The sequence below is a fragment of the Mustelus asterias genome, chromosome 1 (genome assembly GCF_964213995.1).
Source record: "Mustelus asterias chromosome 1, sMusAst1.hap1.1, whole genome shotgun sequence".
NCBI lineage: Eukaryota > Metazoa > Chordata > Chondrichthyes > Carcharhiniformes > Triakidae > Mustelus > Mustelus asterias.
Genome location: NC_135801.1, coordinates 67,804,274 through 67,824,095, shown reverse-complemented (window position 1 = coordinate 67,824,095; position 19,822 = coordinate 67,804,274). Strand labels below are relative to the sequence as shown.

At 42.8% G+C, this 19,822-nt stretch overlaps 1 protein-coding gene across 1 annotated transcript in view; it reads right to left on the bottom strand.

Annotated features, from left to right (window-relative positions):
- The window catches only part of LOC144507522 (leucine-rich repeat, immunoglobulin-like domain and transmembrane domain-containing protein 3), a 29,820-nt gene extending 15,008 nt beyond the window's left edge, over positions 1–14,812 (bottom strand). Inside the window, exons 1-2 of the mRNA XM_078234690.1 lie at positions 14,697–14,812; positions 12,322–12,791 (exon numbers count right to left, since the gene is read on the bottom strand). Of these exons, the coding sequence (XP_078090816.1) occupies positions 12,322–12,791; positions 14,697–14,812 (586 nt within the window). The remainder of the gene's footprint in view (positions 1–12,321; positions 12,792–14,696) is intronic.
- Between the last annotated feature and the right edge of the window lie 5,010 nt (positions 14,813–19,822).

Below are 19,822 nucleotides of genomic sequence, written 5' to 3'. Positions count from 1 at the left end.
CTGAGGACAAGGATGCTCAACACCTTGAGTTCCTATGTTCTTAATCACTCAGTGGCCTGTGAATCTTTGATGGCCAATACAAGGAGTGAAAATAGTTGTCAAATGGCAGACATAAGCTCCACCATGTATGGTTTGTGGCCTGGACCCATGAAAAACATATGTTTTATAAAAGTGCACCCTCTTTACCTAGGCACTGTTATGGGCTTTACTTCTGTGGGGATGGGAGCAGGTGTTACCATATGGCACCCTTCCAGCAGCCCACATCAGACACTCAATTTTCCAGCTCTGTTGAAGGCACCCATTTCAGACACATCCTTTATAAAATAGGCAGCTGCTCCCCCTACTGGGAATGAAAATAAGGATGGATGAAGGTTGTGGTTTTCCCCTTGTAATGAGATTTGCAAATTAGAAAACATTATTAAGAATAGGTCAGAGGCTAGGAATTCTGTGGCCAGTAACTTACCTCCTGATTCCACAAAGCCTGCCCACTATCTACTAAGCAAAAGTCAGGAGTGTGATGGAATACTCCCCACTTGCCTGGATGAGTGCAGCTCCAACAATACTCAAGAAGCTCAACACTATCCAAGACAAAGCAGCCCACTTGATTGACACTTCTTCCACCATCTTAAAAATTGTTCACTCCCTCCATTACCAACACACAGTGATAGCAATGTGGACCACATACAAGATGCACTGCAGCAACTCAGCAAGGCTCCTTCAATAGCACCTCCCAAATCCCCAACACCTACCACCTCAAAGGACGTGATGCATTGGAATGCCACCACCTGCAAGTTCCCCTCCAAGCCACGCACCAGCCTGACTTGGAAATATATCACCATTTCTTCAGTGTGCTGGGTCAAAATTCTGGAACTTCCTGCCTAACAGCACTGTGGGTGTACCTACACTACATGGACAGCAGTGTTCAAGCTCACCACCACCTTCTCAATTAGGGATGGGCAATAAATGCTGGCCTATATCCCGTGAAAGAATAAATTTTATAAAAACGCAACAAATCATAGATCAGGAATTTGCAGAAAGTGTTACCACCAGTTGGAAGTGCAATGGGTAAGTCACAATGCTCTAAGCCACCGTATTCCCAGCCTTTCCAAAAAAGCAACAGCCTTCCAGCAAATAGTGGTGGCAGCAAGAAAGGGCTGAAGATTTGGTTAAACATAGAAGATAGGAGCAGGAGGAGGCCATTTGGCCCTTCGAGTCTGCTCCGCCATTCATCACGATCATGGCTGATCATCCAACTCAATAGCCTAATCCTGCTTTCTCCTTTAACCAACCTTAAGGATTGGTTTCAATAATTATTTGACTGAACTCCAAAAAATATATATATTTGCATTTATATAGTGCCTTTCATGATTACAGGACTTCACAAAATGCTTCACAACCAATGAAGTACTTTTGAAGTGTATCTATTTTTGTAATAACAAAACCAACTGCACACAGTGAGGTCCCACAAATACTAATGTGATAATGAACTCTGTATTTTTCATTTTTATCGAGGGATAAATATTTGGCAGCACACTTACTGTTCTTTGAAACAGTGTCATGGGCTCTTTAACAGGGCAGGCGGAGCCTCACTTTAATGTCTCCTCCAAAACCCTGAGAACAGCCTTTTCTCAACTGAGAGGTAAGTATCCTACCAATTGAGTGACCTGTCCCAGAAGGTTTGTGACCTTATATAATGCTATAGGATCAACTTTCAGATGGATCTTTTCTTCATAACTCAGATGGCTAACATCAGGTAGTGATCCTGTAACTGTTCACTGTACTGCTTCAAGAGTTAAACCATTTCTTTGTGTCTCAGTTCTCATTATTTCTCCAGGGTTTCCATCAATTTTCTGCTGTTACAGCAGGAGTTCCAAACAATCCCCATGGGAATTTCAGACAATAATCAAATTTACCTATAATGATTGATCCCAGTAGATATATGAACGTAAGACCATAATCAGAGTTAGAGCAGGCCATTTGGCCCTTCTCACCTGCTCTGCCAATCAACAAGACCACAGCCAATCCATGTCCACACCCCCATTGCCCCCATCCCAAGGTTCCTTATTCCTTTCCCACCTTAAACACCAGGGAATTATTTTAATCTGGGATATATTGATCTTCTTCCTGGATCCTCCTTGTAGACCCAGCAGTGCCCGCTACTGAGCCCTAGTTGTCCAGGTACAGCTGGAGCTGCCAGTCAATTGGATTGGCTGGCAGCTCTCAAGGGCAGGACTTCCTCATACTGAGGGGCAGAGGTCCCATTCACAGGTACCTAAGACCAGCAATAACAGGTCAGTCTTTTCTTTATGCCAATCCATTCACAACTAACTTTTATACCAGGTTGGGGGAGTGGGTGAGTTGGCGGGGGGGGGGGGGGGGGGGGGTTGTGGAGTTAAGGTCAGACGAGCAATACAATCCTCCAATAAATTCACCCTCATCCCTTGTGTGATACCTTATCAGATGCTTTTTGAAAATCCAAATATACTGTATCCACTGGTTCCCCCTTATTCATCCGACTAAATACATCCCCAGAACTCTTAATAGATTTGTCAAGTTTGAGTTCCCTTTGATAAATCCATGTTGACTCATATTATGATTTTCTAAGTATCTTGTTACCACACATTGCTAATTGCCTCCATTGCCTACATAGCCTCCATTGGCTACATTGCCTACACTGACATTACCCTAACTGGCCTATCAGTTCACTTTTACTTTCTTCTCCTTTCTTAAATAGTGGGGTGATGTTTGCCATCTTCCAATCCTTAAAAACTCTTCTACAATCTAAGGAATCCTGAAAGGTCAAGATCAATGCATTCGCTATCTCTGCACCTACTTCTTTTAATACCCTACGATGCAATTCATCAAGTCTAGGAGATTTGTCACCACTTAGTCCCATTAATTTCTCCAGTGCTATTTCTTCAGACTTAGACTGATTTCTTTAAGTTCCTCTTTCTTGCTAGGCCCTTGGTTCCGTGTTATTTTAGGATGTTCACAGGAACACAATAAATAGAAGCAGGAGTCGGCCACCAGGACCTTCAAGCCTACCCCACCATTCAATACGATCATGTCTGATCTATGACGGCCTCAACTGCTTTTTCTGTGCCATTTCCCCACAACCTTCTATTCCTCGATCTATCGAATATTTATCCACCTCCACTTTAAATACTTCTAATGATCCAGCCTCCACCACCCTTTGGGGCAGAGGATTCAGGAGATTCACAGAAGAAATTTCTATGCACCTCAGTTTTAAATGACCGGCAATCTATCTTGTAGCTATGTCCCCTTGTTCAACACTCTCCCACTACTGAAAACATCTCACCATCTATCCTGTCAAACCCCCTCAGGATATAATATGTTTGAATAAGGTCACTCCTCACTCTTCTAAACTCCAAGGAATACTCTGCCTTTTGATTCCTCCTATCAAAGTGCACTTCAATTGGAGGAATCAAAAGGCAGAGTATGATTTAAATGGAGAGAGACTGCAGTTGAGTGAAGTACAGAGGGATCCAGTGCATGAATCACAAAAGGCTAGCAGGCAGATCCAATAAGTAGTTAAGAATGCAAATGGCATTTTGGCCTTTATTGCAGAGGGGTTGGACTTTAAAAATAGGGAGGTTTTGTTATAATTGTGCAGGGTGTTAGTGAGGCCTCACTTGGGAAACTGCGTACAGTTTTGATCCCCTTACCTAAAAAAGGATATAGTTACATTGGAGGCAGCCCAAAAGAGATTCATCAGGCTAATTCCTGGGATGAGAGGGTTGTCCTATCAAGAGAGACTTGGTCTGTAAAGGGATGGTCATTTAAAACTGAGATGCATAGAAATTTCTTCTGTGAATCTCCTGAAGCCCTAGCCATTTGAATTTCTCTAATATTCTATCTCTTGGGATATTTGTAAGTTCTACCATATTATTTGAAATCAGCCCATCTGATACCTTAGGGGTATTTGCAATGTCTTCCATGGTGGAGACTGATGCGAAAAATTATCTAGCATATCAACTATTCTTTGTTTGCTGTTATCAATTCACCAGTCTTGTTCAGTAGAGTTCCACATTTACCTTAGCAGCCTGCTTACTATTTCTATATCCACAGAAACTCTTACTTCTTGTTTTTATGCCCCATACAAGCTTTCTCACAAAATTCATTATCTCCCTTCTTGTGAGCTTTTTAGTCTTTTGCTGCTGGATCTTAAAAACATCTCAGTCCTCTGGTCTACTACTATCCCTCACGTTTTGTATATCCTGCTCTTCAATTTAACATTATCCTTGACCTCCTTTATTAACTATGGATTTTGCCTCTTTCTTGTGAGATCCCTCATTTCGATTGGGATAAACTCTTGCTGAGCATTCTGGACCAACATTGACTGGGACAGTCATAGTATTAGAGGGTTGGATGGAGAGAAATTTGTTGAGTGTATTCAGGAGGAATTTCTCATTCAGTATGTGGATGGCCCGACTAGAGAGGAGGCAAAACTTGACCTCCTCTTGGGAAATAAGGGCAGGTGACAGAAGTGAGGGATCACTTTGGGACCAGTGACCATAATTCTATTGGTTTTAAGATAGCTATGGAGAATGATAGGTCTGGCCCAAAAGTTAAAATTCTAAATTGGGGCAAGGCCAATTTTGATGGTATCAGGCAGGAACTTTAAAAAGTTAATTGGGGGAGTCTGTGGGAAGGCAAAGGGACGTCTGGTAAGTGGCACGCTTTCAAAAGTGTGATATCCAGGGTTCAGGGTAAACACATTCCTCTTAGAGTGAAGGGCAAGGCTGGCAGAAGTAGGGAACCCTGGATGACTCGGGATATAGAGGCCCTGGTCAAGAAGAAGAAAGAGGCACATGACATGCATAGGCAGCTGGGATCAAGTGAATCCCTTGAAGAGTATAGGGAGTAGAGTTAAGAGAGAAATCAGGGGGGCAAAAAGGAGACACGAAATTGTTTTGGCAGATAAGGCAAGAGTTTCTACATATACATAAAGAGCAAAAGAGTAACAAGGGAGAGAGTAGGGCCTCTTGAGGATCAAAAAGGTCATCTATGTGCATAAGAACATAAGAAATAGGAGCAGGAGTAGGCCATCTAGCCCCTCAAGCCTGCTCCGCCATTCAATAAGATCATGGCTGATCTGCTAGTGGGTTCAGTTCCACTTACCCGCCCGCTCCCCATAACCCTTAATTCCCTTAATGGTTAAAAATCTATCCATCTGTGACTTAAACACATTTAACGAGGTAGCCTCTACAGCTTCATTGGGCAGAGAATTCTAAAGATTCACTGTCCTCTGGGAGAAGAAGTTCCTCCTCAACTCTGTTCTAAATTGACTCCCCCATATTTTGAGGCTATGCCCCCTAGTTCTTGTTTCCATTGTAAGTGGAAATAACCTCGCTGCTTCTACCCTGTCTAGCCCCTTCATTATCTTATATGTCTCTATAAGATCTCCCCTCAACCTTCTAAACTCCAATGAGTACAGGCCCAGTCTACTCAATCTCTCCTCATAAGCTAACTCCCTCATCTCCGGAATCAACCTGGTGAACCTTCTCTGTACCCCCTCCAAAGCTAATATATCCTTTCTTAAATAAGGGGACCAAAATTGTACACAGTACTCTAGGTGCGGCCTCACCAGTACCCTGTACAGCTGCAGCATGACCTCCCTGCTTTTATACTCCATCCCTCTCGCGATAAAGGCCAACATTCCATTTGCCTTCTTGATTACCTGCTGCACCTGCAAACTGAGTTTTTGTGATTCATACACAAGGACCCCCAGGTCCCTCTGCACAGTAGCATGTTGTAATTTTTCACCGTTTAAATAATAGTCCATTTTGCTATTATTCCTTCCAAAGCGGATAACCTCATGCTTACCAACGTTATACTCCATCTGCCAGATCCTTGCCCACTCACTTAGCCTATCCAAATCTCTCTGCAGACTCTCTGTGTCCTCCACGCAATTTGCTTTCCCACTCATCTTTGTGTCATCCGCAAACTTTGTTACCCTACACTCGGTCCCCTCTTCCAGATCATCTATATATATATGGTAAATAGTTGAGGACCCAGCACCGATCCCTGCGGCATGCCACTAGTCACTGATTGCCAACCGGAGAAGCACCCATTTATTCCTACTCTCTGCTTTCTGTTAGATAGCCAATCCTCAATCCACGCTAATACTTTACCCCCAACTCCGTGTACCTTTATCTTATGCAGCAACCTTTTGTGAGGCACCTTATCAAATGCCTTCTGGAAATCTAAATACACCACATCCACCGGTTCCCCTCTGTCAACTGCACTCGTTATATCCTCAAAAAATTCCAGTAAATTAGTTAAACATGACTTTCCCTTCATGAATCCATGCTGTGTCTGCTTGATTGAACCATTCTTTTCCAGGTGTCCTGCTATTTCTTCCTTAATGATAGATTCCAGCATTTTCCCAACTACGGATGTTAAGCTAACCGGCCTGTAGTCTGCCTCCTTTTTTAAACAGTGGCGTTACATTAGCTGTTTTCCAATCAGCTGGCACCTCCCCAGAGTCCAGTGAATTTTGATAAATTACAACTAATGCATTTGCTATTACTTCTGCCATAATTCTGCAGATCCACAAGAGATGGGTGAGATCCTAAATGAATATTTCTCATCAGTATTTACTGTTGAGAAAAGCATGGATGTTAGGGAACTTGGGGAAATAAATAGTGATGTCTTGAGGAGTGTACATATTACAGAGAAGGAGGTGCTGGAAGTCTTAAAGCGCATCAAGGTAGATAAATCCCCGGGACCTGATGAAGTGTATCCCAGGACATTGTGGGAGGCTAGGGAGGAAATTTCAGGTCCCCTAGTCGAGATATTTGAATCATCGATAGCCACGGGTGAGGTGCCTGAAGATTGGAGAGTGGCAAATGTTGTGCCTTTGTTTAAAAAGGGCTGCAGGGAAAAGCCTGGGAACTACAGGCCAGTGAGCCTCACATCTGTGGTGGGTAAATTGTTGGAAGGTATCTTGAGAGACAGGATCTACAGGCATTTAGAGACGCAAGGACTGATTAGGGACAGTCAGCATGGCTTTGTGAGTGGAAAATCATGTCTCACAAATTTGATTGAGTTTTTTGAAGGGGTAACCAAGAAGGTAGATGAGAGCAGTGCAATTGATGTTGTCTACATGGACTTTAGCAAGGCCTTTGACAAGGTACCGCATGGTAGGTTGTTGCATAAAGTTAAATCTCACGGGATCCAGGGTGAGGTATCGAAATGGATACAAAACTGGCTTCTTGACAGAAGCCAGAGGGTGGCTGTAGGGAATTGTTTTTCAAGCTGGAGGCCTGTGACCAGTGGTGTGCCTCAGGGATCAGTGCTGGGTCCACTGTTATTTGTCATTTATATTAATGATTTGGATGAGAATATAGGAGGCATGGTTAGCAAGTTTGCAGATGACACTAAGATTGGTGGCATAGTGGACAGTGAAGAAAGTTATCTCCAATTGCAGCGGGATCTAGATCAATTGGGCCAGTGGGCTGACGAATGGCAGATGGAGTTTAATTTAGACAAATGCGAAGTGATGTATTTTGGTAGTTTGAACCAGGGCAGGACTTACTCAGTTAATGGTAGGGCATTGGGGAGAGTTACAGAACAAAGAGATCTAGGGGTACATGTTCATCGCTCCTTGAAAGTGGAGTCACAGGTGGACAGAGTGGTGAAGAAGGCATTCGGCATGCTTGGTTTCATCAGTCAGAACATTGAATACAGGAGTTGGAATGTCTTGTTGATGTTGTACAAGACATTGGTAAGGCCACACTTGGAATACTGTGTGCAATTCTGGTCACCCTATTATAGAAAGGATATTATTAAACTAGAAAGAGTGCAGAAAAGATTTACTAGGATGCTACCAGGACTTGATTGATTGAGTTATAAAGAGAGGTTGGATAGACTGGGATTATGGAGCATAGGAGGCTGAGAGGTGATCTTATAGAGGTCTATAAAATAATGAGAGGCATAGATCAGATAGATAGTCATTATCTTTTCCCAAAGATAGGGGAGTCTAAAACTCGAGGGCATAGGCTTAAGGTGAGAGGGGAGAGATACAAAAGTGTCCAGAGGGGCAATTCTTTCACACAGAGGGTGGTGAGTGTCTGGAACAAGCTGCCAGAGGTAGTAGTAGAGGCGGGTACAATTTTGTCTTTTAAAAAGCATTTAGATAGTTACATGGGTACGATGAGTATAGAGGGATATGGGCCAAATGTGGGCAATTGGGATTAGCTGAGGGGTTTTAAAAAAAAAGGGCGGCATGGACAAGTTGCGCCGAAGGGCCTGTTTCCATGCTGTAAACCTCTATGACCAGCTGTTTGAATATCTGCCACTGCTTATTGACTGACCCGTATATTAGTTTGTTTACCCAGTTCACCTTAGACAACTCCTCCCTCATTCCATTATAATTGCCCTTTTTAAGCTGAAGACATGGTTATGGACCTATGGCATTCACAGGGCAGCATGAATGGCAGAGTGGTTAGCACACTGCCTCAATCTCCAGGGACCCAGGTTCAATTCCAGCCTTGGGTGGCTGTCTCTGTTGAGTTTGCACATTCTCCCCGTGTCTGTGTGGGTTTCCTCCGGGTGTTTCAGTTTACTCCCACAGTCCAAACTTACGCAGGTTAGGTGGATTGGCCATGCTAAATTGTCCCTTAGTGTCCGAAGATGTGTAAGTTAGTTGGATTAACCATGGTAAATGCGCGGGGTTATGAGGATAGGTCGAGGGAAGGGGGCATGGGTAAGGCACTCTGTCAAGAGTCAGTACAGACATGATGGATCAAATGGCCTCTTCTGCTCTGTAGGGATTCACCATCAAACTCTATCTGGAATTCTATATTTGGTCACTATCCCCTAGGGGATCCTTAACCACAAGATCCTTTATTAATACTTCTTCATTACACAAAATCAAATCTAAAATATCCCGACCCAGGTAGATTCCACAATGTATTGCTGTAAACTTTGTTGTTTGTGTTTTCCACCATGGAAACAGATGCAACCTCCCAGCAGCCAGGCTGAGAGTGGGAATTGATCCAACCTCAGCCAGCGGCAGGGTCTTGTGTGGCACATTGCCAGCAGCAGCTAGCAGTTGTCATTGCTGAGGCTGCAACACCAGAGAGAGGGTGGGTCAATGGTCACAGACCCGCAATGAAAGGTGAGTTAGGTTGGGAATGTCAAGGCTAGTCAGGCCGTGGCAATTGGGCAGGGAGACTGTGGCATTCTGGTAGTATGGTTGCCATGATAGCAGCCATTTCCAGTGGAGTAGCCCCTCCATGAACCTTGGAGTACCCATAAAGGAGTGCCCTCCTGGACTTCACTCAGATATTTTACCTGGCAGTCTCCCCACACGGCAACTGACCTCTCTGATACGGGCAAAGTGCCTGCAGAGGTGGAAAATGGATCATAATTGGCCACTTAAGTGGCTCAGTTGGCCTCCTAGCAGACATCGGAACCATTATAATTCCCATCACTTGTCAATATTACATGGCAGTGAAGACAGGCTTCTGCCGCATTTTGCCAGCTTCATTGCTAGATGGATGGAGTTTAAAAACAGCGAGATTATGTTGCAGCTGTATAAGGTGCTGGTGAGGCCACACCTGGAGTACTGTGTACAGTTTTGGTCACCTTACTTGAGGAAGGATATCCTGGCACTGGAGGGGGTGCAGAGGAGTTTCACTGGGCTGATTCCGGAGTTGAGAGGGTTGGCTTATGAGGAGAGACTCAGTAGGCTGGGGCTATACTCATTGGAATTCAGAAGAATGAGGGGAGATCTTATAGAAACATATAAGATTATGAAGGGAATAGATAAGATAGAAGCAGGGAAGTTGTTTCCACTGGCGGGTGAAACTAGAATTAGGGGGCATAGCCTCAAAATAAGGGGAAGCAGATTTAGGACTGAGTTGAGGAGGAACGCCTTCACACAAAGGGTTGTGAATCTGTGGAATTCCCTGCTCACCAAAGCAGTTGAGGCTACCTCATTGAATGTTTTTAAGGCAAGGATAGATACATTTTTGAACAGCAAAGGAATTAAGGGTTATGGTGAGCGGGCGGGTAAGTGGAGCTGAATCCACAAAAAGATCAGCTATGATCTTATTGAATGGCTCGAGGGGCCACATAGCTTACTCCTGCTCCTAGTTCTTATGTTCTTATGTTCTGCCTCCCAGACCATTATCAAAGGGCCTGGAAAATTCAGCACAAATTATTAGTTGAATGTCTCTGTCATTTCCTTATTCCCCATTATAAATCACCTATCTCTACTTCCAATGGGCCCACATTCATTTTCACTAATCTTATCCTATTTATATGCTGATAGGGGTATCTACAATCTGTTTTTTTTATCTCTTAGAGTCATAAAGGCATAGAGGTTTACAGCATGGAAACAGGCCCTTCGGTCCAACTTGTCCATGCTGCCTTTTTTTTAACCACTAAGCTAGTCCCAATTGCCCACATTTGGCCCATATCCCTCTATACCCATCTTATCCATATAACTGTCTAAATGCTTTTTAAAAGACACAATTGTACCCTCCTCTACTACTGCCTCTGGCAGCTTGTTCCAGACACTCATCACCCTCTGAGTGAAAACATTGCTTCTCTGAACCCTTTTGTATCTCTCCCCTCTCACCTTAAACCTATGCCCTCGAGTTTTAGACTCCCCTACCTTTGGGAAAAGATATTGACTATCTAGCTGATCTATGCCCCTCATTATTTTATAGACATCGATAAGATCACCACAAGTCTGTTACGTTCCAAGGGAAAAAGTCCCAGTCTATCCAACCTCTCCTTATAACTCAAACCATCAAGTTTACTTTGCCAGTTTACTTTTATATCCTCTTTTCTCTTATTAGTTTTTTCTTTGCTGAATTCTCAACTCTCTCTCGTCCTCAGGTTTATTATTCCACTTGGCATCATAGTAAGCTTCATCCTTGGACCTTATACAATGTTTAACTCCTCTTGTTAACCAGGGTTGGACCACTTTTCATATGGGTTTTTGTGCCTTAAAGGTATGTACATTTGTTGCAAATGATCTATTAATTATTTAAATAGTAGCCATTGTGTGTCTATTGTCATATCTTTAAACGTTATTCCCCATTCTACACTAACCAACTTGCTCCTCATACCTACATAGTTTGCTTTGATTAAATTTAAGACCCAAGTTTTGAACTTAACTAAAACACTTTGAAACTCAATATAAAATTCTTATTGTAAAATAAAATATTGCAAGACCATAAGATGATATAGATGAGGGAGACTAACTGGATTATATTGGTTTACTCACATAAATAAACCCCATTACTGAATCAGCTTGATTCTCAGAACCATCAGATTGGGGTGCCACTTTCTCAAAGAAGTTAAGCAATGTGGCCAGATAGGATCCTTCCCTTCTGAAGCTCTGTTGATTGCTGTTTACTAAGTCCATTAATAACAGTATCGTTATTTTCATTCTAATTATTATTCTATTCCAACTCTATCAGAACTCCTGCAACCACATCCTTTGCTGCTCATTTTTTAAAGTTTATTTATTAGTGTCACAAGTAGGCTTGAATTAACACTGCAATGAAATTACTGTGAAAATCCTCTAGTTGCCATACTCTGGTGCTTGTTCGGGTACACTGAGGGAGAATTTAGCATGGCCAATGCATCTAACCAGCACGTCTTTTGACTGTGGGAGGAAACCAGGGCACCCGGAGGAAATTCATGCAGACACGGGGAGAACGTGCAAACTCCACACAGACAGTGACCTGAGGCAGGAATTGAACCCATGTCCCTGGCGCTGTGAGGCAGCAGTGCTAACCACTATGCAACCATGTCGCCTGATTTATTATCCAGGTACTCTTTCGCCTCATTGGCTTTCCATTCCAGCACATTGATTTCAAAATCTTCATGCTCATTTACAAATTCTTCCCTGGCCTGTGTTTAAAGTTTATTTATTAATGTCACAAGTAAACTTACATTAACACTGCAATGAAGTTACTGTAAAAATCCCCAAGTCGACACACTCCGGCGCCTATTTGGATACCCTGAGGGAGAATTTATCATGGCTAATGCACCTAACCAACATGTCAATTGGACTGTGGGAGGAAACCGGAGCACCCGGAGGAAACCCACGCAGACATGGGGAGAACGTGTAAACTCCGCACAGACAGTGACCCAAGCCGGGAATCGAACCCAGGTCCCTGGTACTGTGAGGGAACAGTGCTAACCACTGTACCACAGTGCCGCCCTGGGGTGAACCACTCTTGACACCTTCCTATGTTAAAGATGTAATATAAATGCACCTTGTTATTATTCTTGTTTCTTGCCTTTTTGCAGAAGAAGTTGATTTGTACTTACCTAGGATTACTCTTTGCATTGGATCTCTGTCAAACTCATGATATCTTAAGTCTGCAGGCCAGATGTCTAACAAGTCAGATGGCAGTGTGGCGAGTTTATTACTAGATATATCTAAATTAGTTATATTCCTGAGGTATCGTGCTGCATTCGCAGGAATGGTTGACAGTCTGTTATTGTGCAAGTCAAGAGTTCGAAGATTTGGCATTTCCTGCAGTGAATCCCAAGGAAAGGTGGACAGCATGTTTCCATCAAGGCGCAATTCATGGAGTTCTTTTAAGTTATAAAAGCTATGAGGATCAATGGTGTTGATGGCATCATATGTTAACCACAGATATCTTAAATCCACAAGGTAATAAAATGCTTCACGTGGAATTTGTCGAACAACAGTCTTTTCAACACGAAGTTTAACTGTATCCACTGGAACATTGACAGGGACCTCAGACATGTCTGGGTCATCGCATAATACGGACCTGGAAAGAGAAAATGTTCACTATAATTGGTGGGTTTTTTCCGACAATATCCTTGTTGTTTCACTTTGAATTGACCAATTACAATAACCTATCAAAGAGAAAGGACTTTCATATTAATATTAAATATACTTGATAAATTAATATACTTGATGTGTGTATCAGCTTCCAGATCTGTTATAGGTTTTGTGGCTTCTTCTGTTTACTAACATCAGAAACGGATAGCCAATCTTATGCCTCTATTTTTACCTAAATGATAACACCAACAATTTAAATCTGTAATTTATAAGTGCATTTGCTTTTTTAAAAAAATACTTCTGCCATGATCAAGAATGTTTTTAATGTGATTATTACGTTCATCCCTCATAATTTGTAAATTGCAAATTAGGATTTCTGATTACTGATTAAAAAGAAACTCAACACAGCTCAGTAGTCCAAAATGCTGTGCAACTGAATGGTTGACCATTGATTTTTACTCACAGGAAGGCCTGTAGAGTAAAGCATTTTTCAGAAATTAACAAACCCATTTAAGCGGTACTGAAAATAAACAAGGGGGAACAGACATACAGAAAGAACGGTCCAAAATATAACAAAACAAAATTAACAACACACAATATATGAATTTTAAACAGCAGCAGTTCAAGAAGGTGGCACACCATTATCTTCCCCAGGGCAATTAGGGATGAGCAATAAATGTTGGCCTTGCCAGTGACACTCTCATCCCATGAACAAATTTTTAAAACTAAATAAAAAATAAGTCCCCCGCGGCAATAGATTTCCCCAATAGATATTGAAGGGCTATTTCCACACTTCCAGTGGAAAGCTATGCTTGTAAAGGGCTCTAGTCAGAGAACTGGGGCCATAGTGTAGCAATATCTCTGATTCACATTCCTTCCAAGTGTGACTCCCATCTGGGAAAGCAGGGTCGTGGAATTAGAACCAAGGATGAAAGTCAAAAGTGATGTGAGAATGAACATATAAAGGCTGGAAAATTATTTTTTTCCCCACTGTTACAAAACCACATTTCAAATATGTTTCTATTTTTCCGAAATCAGTAACCACATGACAGTCACATACTCCTCCCCCGACAATTTTTGATGCATTACTTTTGATGGACAGAAAAATCATTGGGAGCTCATGTCCATATCTCCAATATGCATTTCCAGTGGACAAAATAACTTGTAAAATTAGAATCATAGAATCCCTACAGTGCAGAAGGAGGCATTTGGCCCATCAAGCTTGCACCGACAACAATCCTACCCAGGCCCTATCCCTTCTAGTCCCCCTGACATTAAGGGACAATTTAGCACAGCCAAGCACCCTAACCTGCATGTCTTTGGAGTGTGGGAGGAAACCAGAGTACCCGGAGGAAACCCACACAGACACGGGGAGAATGTGCAAACTCCACGCAGACAGTGACCCAAGGCCAAAATTGAACCTGGGTCCCTGGCGCTGTGAGGCAGCAGTGCTAACCACTGCGCCACCGTGCCTCCCTTTAGTGCTCAGGTCTTCGCATACTGTGGCATGCATGCTATCTATACAAATACATTAAAAATAGAACATTTTAATTTAGAAAATTTGAAAATATATTTCTGCCTTATTGGCATTGTGCTATCAGATTCTAAAATCTACAGTGTACATCTACATTGTAAGATATAGATTGTATTCATTGAGCCTGCTGCAGAATGGAAATGAATTACATGCTCACACTGTTGAAGAGCATCAAGAAAAAGCATTGCATTAGATTATTAGAGATTATTTAAACATGTGCTTTTCAACGCTCCATTACAGGAGTGTCTGAAAAAATAACTGGATTCAAAGTGTAAAGCTTTACTTTGCATTTTAGAAAGCATTGTCACGCTATACAACTATTCCTATCCAGCTGTCCATTTATTTTAATTGACTTACCTGGTCCCAGTGCCATCACTTCCACCGTGGAAAGTACAGGTACATTGGGAAGGACAGAAGGAAGATACTTTTGTGAAAACCGTGGCTAACGAGCAAAAGACAGCAATAAGATACATGTTTCAAAGTCAGCAAAACTAGGCACAACTAAAGCTTTTAGGCCCTATTTCAACGCGTCTTCTATTTCAGAACATGGAGGAATCAGTTTGGAAACAGAGGATTACTTGGGATTAGCTAAGATTTGTAGGTCAAGTAACCTTCAGGTATCCCTGGGAAGAGCTTAGTTTTCAGTCAGACCTACTTAGTGAGGTAATGTTTCATTACTTAACAGGGAATAATGTATGCTTGGTTCTGTTGAATAAATAATAATATTCCTCTTATATTTTTGTGACTGGTACTTTGCCGGTGCATCAGATTTAAATCTTGTTTTTAAACAACAATTAATAAACAAAGATTTTGATTTGTTGTCCAACATTTCATAGTTAAAATTTGTATATTATGAGAAAACAATACTAAATTCTGATGGTATGCAAAATACAAAAGATTTGTTCAGCACAAATTCACTAATTCTAACTACCTACAGGAAAAAGGCAGAATAAAAACGTTTCCCTGAAATAGATGGAGAATGGTTTAGCCCAAGCAGTTGGCTATTAATTATGGTGCATGACTGAGGAAGATCCACTTTTAAGTAGGTGACTGAACTGATTAAAATGCTCTTTGAATCAGCCCTTGAGGCCTTCACTTCACAACCATATCCACACAATGCTTCATGTATAAAATAAAGTGAGCTGAAGCATTGATTCCACGCAATTTCTGATATAAGAGGCAATAATTGCAATACACAAATAAACCAAAGTTAAAGTGCAAAACATTCTTTTTAAAATGAACACCATTTATTAGAAAAAAAAATGAGACAACTGATTCTTAAATGAAACTGAACCTAAGAATCAGAAAGCTTTTTTTATTTAATAGTGTCACAAGTAGGCTTACATTAACACTGCAATGAAGTTACTTTGAAAATCCCCTAGTCGCCACACTCCAGCGCCTCTTCGGGTACAGAGGGAGAATTTAGAATGGCCAATGCACCTAACCAGCATGCCTTTCGACTGTGGGAGGAAACCGGAACATCTGGAAGAAACCCATGCAGGCACAGGAGAACGTGCATATGCCGCACAGTGACCCAATCGAACCTAGGTCCCTGGCACTGTGAGGTAGCAGTGTGCCACCATGCCACCCGTAGAAGAATATATAATTGAGAATGATGGATAAAACCTTTAAGATACTTTAATTTAAGATACTTGATGCATTTTTTAAAAACTGCTGTATGAGGTCATTGCTATATTTCTCAAATTGACACCCAGCTAATGAGATGAATATTTCCTCTCCTCTCTCTCTGTAAAGATCCCACATGAAATGAGTTTTATCAGACTCAGTCACTTCCTTCTCAACCCAAGCCCATGATGCTAAACTGTCCACAGTCTGGCACCAAATTGGCATTCTTAAGCCTGAGATGGTTGCCATGGGAAATAGAAAAATGTATATTTACGCAATTAGAACTTATCTTTTGACTTCACTCTTTGGTTTCTAACTGAGGTGATTTGATTTGATTTATTATTGTCACATGTACAGGTATACAGTGAAAAGTATTGCTTCTTGTGCGCTTTACAGACAAAGGATGCCATTCATAGAGTACATAGGGGAGAAGGAAAGGAGATGGTGCAGATTATAGAATTACAGTCATAGCTGGGGTGTAGAGAACTTAATATAAGGTAGGTCCATTCAAAAGTCTGATGGCAGCAGGGAAGAAGCTGTTTTCAAGTCGGTTGATACGTGCTCTCAGATTTATGTATCTTTTTCCCGACAGAAGAAGGTGGAAGAGAGTATGTCTGGGGTGCGTGAGGTCCTTGATTATGCTGGCTGCTTTTCCAAGGCAGTGGGAAATGTGGATGGAGCGAATGGATGTGAGGCTGGTTTGCGTGATGGACTGGGCTACGTTCATAATTCTTTGTATTTCTTGCGGTCTTGGTCAGAGCAGAAGCTATACCAAGCTGCGATATAACCAGAAAGGATGCTTTCTATGGTGCATCTGTAAAAATTGGTGAGGGTCATAGCAGACATGTCAAATTTCCATAGGCTTCTGAGAAAGTATCTAGAATTGAATATCTGATGATTACAAATACAATTCAGGAGTTGTCGATGTAATGTAAAATGTTCTACACTGTGTTACAACTAGTTTAAGAGGAGTAAACTCACTCCTCTCTTTGTCGCATTCCTGAGTTGGTTATAACAGAGTTTGAAGTTTAAAAGGAAGAGATATTGCCAATTCAACGTATATCATATATATGATGTGGAGATGCCGGTGTTGGACTAGGGTAGGCACAGTAAGAAGCCTCACAACACCAGGTTAAAGTCCAACAGGTTTGTTTGGTAGCACGAGCTTTCAGAGCGCCGCTCCTTCATCAGGTCTCACCTGATGAAGGGGCAGAGCTCTGAAAGCTCGTGCTACCAAATAAACAAACAAAGAACAAAGAACAATACAGCACAAGAACAGGCCCTTCGGCCCTCCAAGCCTGCGCCGCTCATGTGCCCAACTAGACCATTCGTTTGTATCCCTCTATTCCCAGTCTGTTCATGTGGCTATCTAGATAAGTCTTAAACGATCCCAGCGTGTCCGCCTCAATCACCTTGCTTGGCAGTGCATTCCAGGCCCCCACCACCCTCTGTGTAAAATACGTCCCCCTGACATCTGTGTTGAACCTTGCCCCCCTCACCTTGAACCCGTGACCCCTTGTGTTCGTCACCTCCGACCTGGGAAAATGCTTCCCACTGTTCACCCTATCTATGCCCTTCATAATTTTATACACCTCTATTAGGTCACCACTCATCCTCCGTCTTTCCAGGGAGAACAACCCCAGTTTTCCCAATCTCTCCTCATAGCTAAGACCCTCCATACCAGGCAACATCCTGGAAAACCTTTTCTGTACTCTCTCCAAAGCCTCCACGTCCTTCTGGTAGTGTGGCGACCAGAACTGGATGCAGTATTCCAAATGTGGCCTAACCAACGTTCTATACAGCTGTAACATCATATGCCAACTTTATACTCGATACCCCATCCAATAAAGGCAAGCATGCCATATGCCTTCTTGACCACCCTCTCCACCTGTGCTGCCACCTTTAAGGATCTGTGGACTTGTACACCCAGGTCCCTCTGTGTGTCTATACTCCTGATGGTTCTGCCATTCATTGTATAGCTCCCCCTTACATTAGATCTACTGAAATGCATCACTTCGCATTTATCTAGATTAAATTCCATCTGCCATTTCTCCGCCCAATGTTCCAGCCTATCTATATCCTGCTGTATTCTCTCACAATGTTCATCACTATCCGCAACTCCAGCAATCTTTGTGTCGTCCACAAACTTACTGATCACACCAGCTACATCTTCCTCCAAATCATTTATAATTATCACAAACAGCAGGGGTCCCAGTACAGAGCCCTGCGGAACACCACTAGTCACAGATCTCCAACCGGAAAAAGACCCCTCCACTGTTACCCTCTGTCTTCTATGGCTAAGCCAGTTCTCCACCCATCTAGCGAGCTCACCTTTTATCCCGTGAGATTCAACCTTTTGCACCAGCATGGGGGACCTTGTCAAATGCTTTACTAAAATCCATATAGACGACATCCACGACCCTTCCCTCGTCAATCGTTTTTGTCACCTCCTCAAAAAACTCAACCAAATTTGTGAGGCATGACCTCCCTCGTACAAAACCATGCTGTCTATCGCTAATGAGATTATTCCGTTCTAAATGCACATATATCCTATCTCTAAGAATCTTATTTTCTACTTTCTCTGTATTCCTCCAGTGCTCCATCTATTTTTAGCTGCCTGGACCTCATGTATGCCTCTTTTTTCTTTTTGATTAGACCCACAATTTCACTGGTTATCCACGGCTCCCGAATCCTACCTTTCCTATCCTTCCTCCTTACAGGCACATGCCTGTCCTGCACTCCTATCAACTGCTCCTTAAAAGACTCCCACATGCCAGATGTGGATTTACCCTCGAACAGCCTCTCCCAATCAACAGCCACCAAATCCTGCCTAATCTGGCTGTAGTTAGCCTTCCCCCAATTCAGCACCTTACCCATAGGACAACTCTCATCTTTTTCCATTACTGTCCTAAAGTTTACAGAATTGTGGTCACTATTTGCCACATATTCCCCTACTGAAACTTTGATGACCTGGCCGGGCTCATTCCCCAGTACTAGGTCCAGTATAGCCCCCTCTCTAGTTGGACTGTCAACATATTGTTCCAAAGAACCTTCCTGTACGCATTTTATAAATTCTTCCCCATCCAGGCCCCCAGCCCTAAGCAATTTCCAGTCTATACAAGGGAAATTAAAGTCTCCCACTGCAACAACTCTATTTTTTCTGCACCTGTCCAGAATCTCCTTACATATCCGTTCCTCAACTTCCCGTGGGCTGTTGGGAGGCCTGCAGTATACCCCCAGCATAGTGACTGCACCCTTCCTGTTTCTGAGCTCCACCCACAGTGACTTGTTACATGACCCTTCCAAATTGTCCACCCTCTGAACCTGTTGGACTTTACCCTGGTGTTGTGAGGCTTCTTACTGTATCATATATAGAGTCATAGAGGTTTACAGCATGGAAACAGGCCCTTCGGCCCAACTTGTCCATGCCTCCCTTTTTAAAAAAATCCGTAAACTAATTCCAATTGCCCCCATTTGGCCCATATCCCTCTATACCCATCGTACCCATGTAACTATCTAAATGGTTTATAAAAGATAAAATTGTACCCGCCTCTACTACTACCTCTGGCAGCTTGTTCCAGACACTCACCACCCTCTGTGTGAAAGAATTGCCCCTCTGGACACTTTTGGATCTCTTCCCTCTCACCTTAAACCTATGCCCTGTAGTTTTAGACTCCCCTACCTTAGGCTCATTAAGTCTGTACAAACTCTCTAAAAAAGCATCTAACCGCAACCCCCCTCCCGCCACCAGCCTCTCTCTGTAACCCACCCACCCCCCTCCGCCACCCCCCCTCCCCCCCACCCCCCTCCTCCCCACCCCCTACCCCCCTCTCCCCCCCAACTCCCCTCCCCCCGCC